At 32.1% G+C, this 10760-nt stretch overlaps 1 protein-coding gene across 1 annotated transcript; it reads left to right on the top strand.

Moving 5' to 3' along the window:
• The first annotated feature begins 1933 nt into the window (after window positions 1-1933).
• On the top strand, window positions 1934-10459 carry LOC149898685 (UDP-glucosyltransferase 2-like). The gene is made up of 4 exons (XM_090115126.1): window positions 1934-2814; window positions 6118-6337; window positions 9186-9405; window positions 10163-10459. The coding sequence occupies exons 1-4, from the start codon at window positions 1996-1998 to the stop codon at window positions 10440-10442; spliced, it is 1539 nt and encodes a 512-aa protein (XP_089971252.1). The 5' UTR covers window positions 1934-1995; the 3' UTR covers window positions 10443-10459.
• Window positions 10460-10760: the final 301 nt, after the last annotated feature.

Raw genomic sequence — 10760 nt, 5'->3', positions numbered from 1 at the left:
AAAAGCGTAAGACGGATACCATTCCAAAATATCAAACATGCTCGCCGGCACTCCCGGAGTGCAACCCGTCTTTTTTTTTCGTGAGGATTAGTGCTTATGTAGGGCGTAGGCGTGTAGTGAAGTTGTGTAAACAATTTTAAAACAGTATTTCGCTTCAAAAGTAATTATGCATTTAGAAATTGCTTCATATCTATGGAACCTGAATGGTTATACATAGGACAATGTGTGAATTTATTATGTTAATATTTATGTACATAATATATTATTTAAAAAGTGATAAGTGGGTATATATCTAATCTTCTTCAATAGAGTAAATATAAAAATAAGTAGGTACATAGGTAATATATATGCAAATTGCATTTGCATTTATGATGATAGTCATGTTATTATTTTTAAGTACCTACACGTCTCTATTAATTACCGTTAAGATCACCGTGGAGTGTAATGTGTATATTATTATTTACCTGAATAATAGTTGTATGTATAATGTATGTACATGTGTTTTAAAATTCTGTAGAGTGATTTATTCTCTTCACAATAAATTAGGTAACCCATAACTAGATTTCCACCCTTTTAATATCATCAAAACAACACTTACAAGGCCCGTAAACCAACAAAATTGCACACAATCTCCTACACTTAGATCATAAATACCGTTATCAGTTTCCAGTCCACTTCACGTCACACGAGTAGACAGGACTAGTTTTATTCGGCGGTTACACTCGATTAAATGTCACTAATGCTTGCTTCGAGCTATGATATTGGGTAATGTTTGTTGTATTGTATTGATAGAAAATGGCTGCATGCAAGGCATCTCTATTTATCTCTATTATTTTTACAGACTGTTTCAAAAATATATAGAGAAAACATACTTTTTTATATTTAAAAAAAACTATAGAAATGTAAAATGTCTTATAAATAGTAGATAAACTATATTTTTATTAAATTCACCTTATTAGTACTTCAAATTGGCTAAGTTTCGTGTTGTAAATGGTTTATAAGTATATTTTATTCGTATGAGTGTTAACAGTACGTCCCTACTTAGGATAATATGCTTTCAATAATATTAAGTATTTGTACTTGAGATTAAAAATAAACATTCATATTCGCAAGTATACTCGTATGAATATGCAAAAATTATACATAATTTATTGTATGTAGGTAGGTACTAGGTATACGTAAAAAGCACTATCCGGTTTTGCATATATTACCTAATTTTCAAGCGGTTTTTTCTACGTAATTAAACAATATCAATACTTCAAAATGAATCCTAAAATATTCAAAAAACCCTCAAGCAATAAACATTATATTGTATTTACAAAATAGTCCGATACTACTTATATAACTGTACAATTTATTTTTTCATTCATTTAAATTAATAACTTAACTGATTTACAATTATTTATTGCACTTATTTTTATATCCAATAACGTCATCAATATAGGCTATCTAACATCAACCTGTGACCCGTACGAGCCGAGATAAAATCCTAAGGGTTTTTTAACGAACATTTTCACACGTTATCTGTAATTTTGATTACAAATTATAACCTTATAACCTCTGATTATCTACAAGCTATGTGAAAGATAAGAGATAATTTTTATATATGATATCAGAGATATTTTTTTTACTTAGTATACACTATACATATCTGCCTGAAGTTATTGCGTTGAGAAATAAATTTGACATAGGTAGGTACTTTAAATCTCGTTTTAATTTTCACGCAAAGAAATAATAAGCCCGTTATATTGTCCTTAATCTGTTTCTTTGTACCTTAAATAATTAATCCAAAAATTTACATACAATACTTGTAAGGAAGTAATACTTCCTAAAAATTTTTACAATACCACTGTGCGAATACACATTGACAAATTAGCATAATTACACCAAACACTTATATTTTTCCATTTTAATAAAGTAGCGCGACTCATCTCGCGAAACGTCATTGTATATATACAAGAACGTTGAGATTATTACTTTATTTCATTTGCAAACATGTTGCCAGTCGCACTATTTATCCTGGTTGCTCAGGCGTACGCAGCACGAATTCTTGTGGTCGTACCAACTCCGTCTTTAAGCCATCAAGTAGTGTTTCGACCACTCACACAAGAACTGGCAAAACGCGGTCACGAAGTCGTCATTATAACACCAGATCTAGTATTCACGAATAACAATGCACCAGCAAATCTTACAGAAATTGACGTTCGGGAGGTATCCTATGAAGCGTGGAAAAAGCATTTCCTTACCAACACTGCGATTGGGAAGAAGAATGATTTGATTCACACTGTTGAATTGTTTATTCAGCAATTCGCCAAGATCTTAGAAACGCAGTTACAAACTGAAGATGTTAAGAAAATAATTCGTGGTGAGCGTGGGAACTTCGATCTGTTAATTTTGGAAGCAGCAGTGCGACCAGCTTTAGTGTTTTCGCATATTTTCAAAGTGCCAGTGATTCAAATGAGTTCGTTTGGTGCTATGTTGAACAGCAACAGTATTGTAGGTGCGCCTTCACACCCGTTTTTGTACCCGTGGATTTTGAACCAAAGACTGTACAATTTGACAATATGGGATAAGGTACAGGAACTAACGAACCGTTTGACCATAGAACATATTTACGCTTCATACGAACCGCTAGAAGAAGAAATGTTAAGAAGAGTCGTTGATCCAAATGTGCCATCGTTACATGAATTGAGTAATAATGTGCATCTAATGTTTTATAATAGTCATCCGATTTGGTCGGATCAGCAACCAGTGCCACCTAATGTAGTGTACGTTGGAGGAATTCATAAGAATCCCAAGAAGGAATTGCCTCAGGTGAGTTAAAATTGACGTGATTGTTTATTTTAATTTAATTAAGTTTTTTGCCGCAGTTACGCGGTCAAAGCACAGTCAAAGGCTATTGCCATGAGAATTCTCTACCGTGGTAAAAAAGTTACGAACTAGCCTCGTGTCTCCAGACACAAAAATCCCATCGTTTCGAAGAAATAAAGATATAAAACCAACAAATAAACAAACACGTTTTCGCATTTGTGATAATAATGATTGATATGATTAATTACTGTATTTTTATAATTTTGCAAGATGTTATTGTTTTATACTGAGAGTGTAAATAGTAATAACAATGTAGTAAACAATTACTTCTTATCTTTTTATTAATTGATTGATTAAGTCCTTGTCCCAGTTGAAAGAATTATATTCAACCCTATACAAACTTATTCAGGTGATGCATTTTACCCGTTGGGGATTAACAAAAGAAATTGAATCGATTGTATTAGAAAACTGTGGCCTAAAAATTTGTTATTCAACCATATAATTAATAATTTCGTGAATTGCAAGCAGATTCATAGCAATTTCTCTATTTTTCGTAAGATGACCATTTTCGCCGCCATTTTACGGCTTTCCCAAGGCTTTCCGTTTCCACACACCTTTCCTTAAAAACGTCAAAAAGATGAATTCTTTTATCAACTGTAAAATGATAGTAATATTTTTTATTATTTTTAAATGGCTTCTTTCTACTATTTCGAATCATATTCATAATATCGTAATATTATAATTATTCACCTAGATACTTGTCCGTAAAGAAAATAAACATATCTATAATGCATATACCCCATACCTATTAATACATAAAAGGACATAGGTACTATTATTTACACTTAGTAACAGTATCACTACATAAATCTATAAATCTTATATATAAACAAGGATGTAATTACGTCCTGGTTTATAAGAAATATTATTAGTTATAATGAAGCCGATTTTTGACACTTATAGTAGGAATAAATTGGAGGTCATGTAAAAACATAATTTATAATATAAAAAATTACTGTGAAGATCGTTCGAGTTTTTTGTATAGTTATACAAAAAACTTGATAAGAATTTAATAATATATTGAATAAAAACTATATTTACCTATTAAAACGTCTTTTTTAGTAACACAAACTGATAAACTATAAATAATTCATTAGTCTCTATTCATATCCATATTTTGTAAGATTTATGAGTTTTATAAGATGATACAAAATATGTTTAAAAGTAACTTAAAATAGATTTTGATTTAGATACCTTCTACCTATTCAATATTGGATCATCAATTTATTATAAATTTTTAAACAATAATGACCAAATATTAGTTTTTTATGACTATTCTATAATTTGTTTTCTTATTTGCGTGTGTAATTTAAAATGATAAGCGAGGTTAATAACAGCAGCAGTTTTTGCAAATTTTTTTTTTATCAAAATCACAAACAGTTACATACCATGACACAATAATAACAGGTAGGTACCTAATTTAATAAAATTCGTATTCATTAATAGCATTTTAATATTATTACTTTACTAGCTGTGCCCCGCGGTTTTACCCGCATTGCTTCGCTCGTATTGAGGCTATAGCGTATTGATAGCCTTCCTCATTAAATGGGCTATCAATTATCAAACACTGAAATAATTTTTAAAATTGTTTCCGTTTCGATTAGTTTACATCTGAGTAATATTTCCATTATCTATTAAACGGTAGGTATCGCGCCTCAAACTAAACCCAGATAATCTAAGCTTTTAATAATATTATCAGCTGGAAATAATCTTTGTATACCAAAAATAGTGCTGTATACTTTAACCATCTTTAACTACCTAGGTAAAGGTAGTAATAAACTACATAGTAATAAATAATAATCATTGCAAAAAAAAGATATGCCGAATGACCTTTGAATAATACCTAGATTTCGTCTCCAAACCAGAACTTGAACATCTAGAACGAACAAAAAAATACTATAAAGGTTATTTGTCGCATACCATAAATAGTTTTATGACAAAGGCAAGGGTAAATTGTTTAAATACAATACAGCATAATCGATTCTAATAGGACTCTTATTATCGAAATTACTGTACAAAGTGGATATTTCCATAGTATTAATAATTAAGGCCTTCTTACCAGATAAACGTATCCAACGTTACATAATTGTTTTATGTACTGCCTACTAGATTTCCGCCCGCGGCTTCGCTCGCGTTTTCAAAGAAAAACTCGCATAGTTCACGTTCCCGTGGGATTTCCGGGATAAAACCTATCCTATGTGTTAATCCAAGTTACCCTCTGTATGTGTGCTCATTGTAATCGGTTCAGTAGTATTTGCGTGAAAGAGTAACAAACACACACACATCTTCACAAACTTTCGCATTTATAATATTAGTAGGAATAGCAGGAATTAGTAGGACTAATCATTTTTAAAAATTGCCCCAAAATATGAAAGCAATGCCACTGTGAGTTTCTATTTTATAAGATTTTCCTTTTTGTATGTTTGTTAGTTTACTGTAAAGCGTTTTCAAAATATACCAATTTGTTAAACATTTGTAAAACTTTTATTTAAATTATAAAAATGATTAAATAACAGAGCTTATTATCTATTAAAATAACGACGTAATTTTATAATTTTTCCCTCATAAAACTGTGTGTTTTCAATTGGTCCTATGCATGAATTAGACCCTATTTCGTCCTATATAACACGGACCAAGGTTCGGACATTTTATTGGTCAGACCCATTTCATGTTTGTATAATTTGTATGTAAATTAACATAAATTTCTACCCAAAACATTAAGGAAATCATTGATGAATACTTAAGGAATAATATATCGTATTAAATATTAAAAAAAACTAGTCTGTTACAGTAATAATCGATTTGATATTATGTATTTATAAATTAAATGTATTTAACGGAAGTGAAAATGATAATTTTAAATCAGGTTCTTCATTATACTAATAAAACTAAGTATAAATACTAAAATTGATAGAGTGAACTATAAAATACAAAGATGCATTTTTGTAACAAATTGTTTCAATATTCTTTTATTTGCTTTTTAGTACCATTAATATCAGCTGTTATAGGTACCTATCTTCACGACAGAAAATAATATGTTTTGAGCATACTTTAAAAATATACTATTAAAAATTTATTTATTTCGTAATATTTGTGCATATTACTTACGTAATTTTAAATCTTGATATCTACACGCATGACTTGATATGAGATATCTACTGCATTTTGTCACTAGTCAATTATCATGTAAAAATTTATGTCTACTAGTCTAATTTAACTAAATTGATCCTTATTCTCCTGTTCCAGGATTTAAAATCGTATCTCGATTCATCGAAAAATGGTGTCATATACATGAGCTTCGGGAACAACCTAAAACCGTCCTTATTACCATTAGAAAAGGTCCAAATGTTGACGAGGATATTTTCTGAACTGCCACAAAATGTACTGTGGAGATGGGACGTGGATATAGCCAATAAGTCAGCAAATGTGAAAACAATGCAGTGGGTTCCACAATCTGACTTGCTGAGTAAGTCTGGGCCAACACAATGGGCAGCGTTGGCCCAATAAATGATCGTCGATGTTTACCGCCATTAAGGCGATTATGAATAAACATCTACATTCTACAATGATGGCCGATCATAGACACTTAGTTTATCTACAATATCGTGATTGCATCTACTCACCTAACGCTGCCCATTGTGAAGAGTTATTTTAGTCATACATTAGTCATAGAGATTTAGATAAACATTTAATAACAAACAATAACAAAGATTAACAGAACATCACAAAGAAGAAAATGAGAAAACAATAAACACAGATGTGTAAACTTCGAGATAATAGTAAGTCCAGGTGATAATATTATGTGCAATAGGTGTGAAATGGTGACTGACAGTAATTAATTTTTAAAGATATTATCAATTAATAGATTTATAGTAAATCTATTCCTAGTAATACTTAGTACAAAGCTGAGTACTTTCTTTGTTCAAACTAATCTCAGAAACGACTATACAAAATTGAAATTTAAAATAATATTTTTATTGGTCGGAATCGAACCCACTACCGTCAAAGCTAGGGTCATTGACCGCTGACATCTAGGTCAATATGAAATTTTCCTTGTAATATGTATAGGTATTAGATTGACATTGGATAAACGCCAATAATTGCATACAACTCGACTGCAATAACTTGATGTTTTGCTTTCAGTACCTACTACTACTAACTGTACCTATTGTCTAATTAACAGATTCTTGTTTATAAACTATGCGTATGAAACATTTACGAAAAAAGATAAACAGCTCTAGACCTTTTTATAAACGCGATTTCGTTGTAACATGATTTTAAACGGTATCCAGCAAAAACTATCATTAAATTACGCGGAAGCAGCCGATGTCAGTGACAAAAAGCATATAATTTAAGTCAATTGTACATTTTGTATTATTAACTCTAGAACAAACATACTAATAAGTTACCCTAACTACCTAAATATACCTAGGTATATACCTAGTATATTATTATCTCTGCCGCTGCCTTTGAAGAAGTAAGATTGATTGCAATGATTCGAATTCTGTATATATTTTGCATACATGATGTAGCATACAGATGTTCAATTTAACATTGTTTTAAAGACGCTTTATCCTAAGTATATGGTTTTTAGCATTCCGCCTAGATACAGTCTATTAAAAAATAGCCTATTTGCATTGCATGTTATCTGAATACATAATTATTATAATATTCTATTCACTGCATTTGCGAGACTAGACAAGTATGAATAAATTTAATATACCAATTTCTAAGGCTTTATTCTAGCCAAAAGTTAGTTTATAAAGTTTTATGCTTCACCTATAAGTCAAATATTAAACGCATGTTGTACCTACATGAACAATCCGACATACAAAATAAAACCGGCCAAGTGCGAGTCGGGCTCGCGCACAAAGGGTTCCGTAGCAGCAAATATAATAAATTACAGTTAAATCAACCTATCTCAAAAACTATAAGAGATACTTTGATCAAACCAAAAATCGTTGAAAGAGTTAATTAGCATGCATCACCTCTATTTTTTTTAGAATTTTATACCCCGTAGTTATAAAAATAGAGGGGGGGGGACATACTTTTTACGACTTTGAGAGCTGATATCTCAAAAACCGTTCACTTTAAGAAAAATGTTTTTTAGAAAACTTTATATCATTTTAAAAGACCTTTCCATTGATACCCCACACGGGTATGTACATCGAAAAAAAAAATTTCATCCCTCAGTTACATGTATGGGGGGCCCCACCCCCAATTCTTTTTTTTACTATTTAGTGTCATATTTTTGTAGCGGTTCATACAACACATATTCCCATCAAATTTCATCACTGTAGTACTTATAGTTTCCGAGTAAATCGGCTGTGACAGACGGACAGACGGACAGACGGACAGACGGACATGACGAAACTATAAGGGTTCCGTTTTTGCCATTTTGGCTACGGAACCCTAAAAAATAAGATAATAAGATTATTATTAATAATAATAATCCTTTAATCATAACACTTCATACAAACTAATATCGCTATCAAAATCTATTTGGGTTTGCTTCGCATTCTAACCTATTAATTATTTATATCAACGAAATCATAATAAAGCAAGCAAATTTCAATAACGCTTGTTATCGAAACTTAAACTTTCAACAGTAGGTACAATCAAGTCTTGAAGACTTTCACCAATCCTGTAACCCACTTTTTATCACCATACTGATCACGATAACAATTATTTACTTTTATGGACATTGAAAATACATGATCAGAAACAAATTACTAGCTGAGACGATCATCATGGGAATTTCCTTCATACAATTACCACAGTATTACAATATTATTTCCTAATATTGTAATACTGTGCAATTACTTTCTACATTACATATTATGTATGTAATAACTAGCCGCTCCGCGCGGTTTCACCCCCGTGGCTCCTCTCCTGTAGGTCGTAGCGTGATGGTATATAGCCTATAGCCTTCCTCGATAAATGAGCTATCTAACACCGAAAGAATTTTTCAAATCGGACCAGTAGTTCCCGAGAATAGCGCGTTCAAACAAACAAACAAACAATCAAACAAACAAACTCTTCAGCTTTATAATATTAGTATAGATAGTAAAGTATGTACTTTACATTACCTACTACTTGAAATTGAAAAAAAAATATGTTTGTGTTGGATCTATTAATCTTATTTTGCACACAATTATATATAGAGTAATCTATTTATATTCACAGCATACAATCAATATTCCTTTTGAGTAAAGGCAGGAGAAGTGACTTGGGTCAACTAGTTGCTAAAAGAAGTTCTCGGCATTACTATCCATGTAATAAATTTACATAAAATTTTAAATCTCCCATTCCAGGACATCCAAACGTCAAGTTATTCATCATGCAAGGAGGTCTACAATCCACTGAAGAAGCCATAGATGCTGGAGTACCTCTAATAGGTATACCTATGCTAGCAGACCAATGGTATAATGTCGAGAAATATATATACTTTGGTATAGGGAAAAGACTGGACATGGAAAGATCTACTGAAGAGGAATTTAGAGCAGCTATTAAAACTGTTCTTGAGGATAAAAGGTTTGTTGATACACATAATATAAAAGTAGATTATGGTATGAATCTTCTGGAAGTGAGAGTATCTTGCAATTATGAAGCTTAGATAGAAGATGAATCAAAAAGTAAACGTTTTACCAATGTTAGTGGTTGGAAATGAAGAAATCTACTTATAATTTTGTCTGTTAGAAGAACAAATAGCGATTAAATTCTCCACCAAATTACATGCGGAGTAAAATACATCCGTACCTTCTTCCTATACAATCACCTTAGCTTACCATCAGGCGAGATCGTAGTCAAGAACTGAATCTCATTTATTTATTCAATTAGACTTCTTCTAGAAGCACTTTTGAAATGTCATAATATATTTTTAAAATTTTCCACCGATTCGGAAAGCAGCATCAGCAGCAGCAATCAAGTTTTAAGTAATTGGAATTTTCTTAAATATTTATATAAATATTAAATAAACTAATAATTATAGAAGTGGAGCAATTTCTGATTCTGAAGGAGTATTTTTTGAGATATTAATAATTAAAAAAAGACGTGTGGCACTGGTAAAGCTATTGCATGCTATGCCTTCAAGCCACACCTCCGTGCCCGTCGGAGTAGGGAGCGTGAGGTTTTTCGTTACTAAATTTCTGGATTCGGTCCCCGCGCTCAAGGCCCGCGATAGAAGATATGCAATAGCTTAATAACTTTCCGCGCTTCTTTCCTGTATAATATACCAAAGCACATCCCTATTCTACATCATAAAGAACATTATGTATGTCACTTTTTACAGCTACCGCGAAAATGTGATAAAGCTTCGCAATCTCCTAAACGACCAGCCTCAAAGTGCCCTAGATCGCGCCGTGTGGTGGACGGAGTACGTGCTGCGGCACGGAGGGGCGAAGCACCTGCGGGCCGCCGCCGCCAACATGCCTTGGACTCAGTACTATGAGATAGAATTAGTGTTGATGTTCCTTGCTGTAATATTTACTTTTATAGGTGTGATAGGTGCAGTTTTATATTATGTATGGAGGATGATAAACCGTATTAGTGTGAAGGTAAAAAAAGCTTAATTTTTAACTTGTTTTTATGATTGGATTTGTTTTTTACTCAAAATATGTATACACGATTTTGTAAATAGATGTGTACTTAAAAGTTAAAATATTTAAAGCCTGTTACAGCAGCTTTATAATGCACTAGCGACCCGCCCCGGCTTCGCACGGGTGCAATGCTGATACTAAATACACTACAGAAAAACTGTGAACGTTGTACAATATAAAAACATAGCGGCCCGCTCCGGCTTCGCACGGGTATAAAATAATATATAGCCGGGCGGCCGGCCGGTACCGCCGCAAACGCTACGTCCCGCAATTTTTAAATCTGTAATATCT

Source organism: Colias eurytheme, chromosome 22, assembly GCF_061535395.1.
Source record: "Colias eurytheme isolate Ceu_HAF_F1 chromosome 22, ilColEury1 Martin Lab GWU primary, whole genome shotgun sequence".
Classification (NCBI taxonomy): Eukaryota; Metazoa; Arthropoda; class Insecta; order Lepidoptera; family Pieridae; genus Colias; species Colias eurytheme.
The sequence above is the reverse complement of the archived record's forward strand: the minus strand, read 5'-3'. Positions and strand labels throughout refer to the sequence as shown.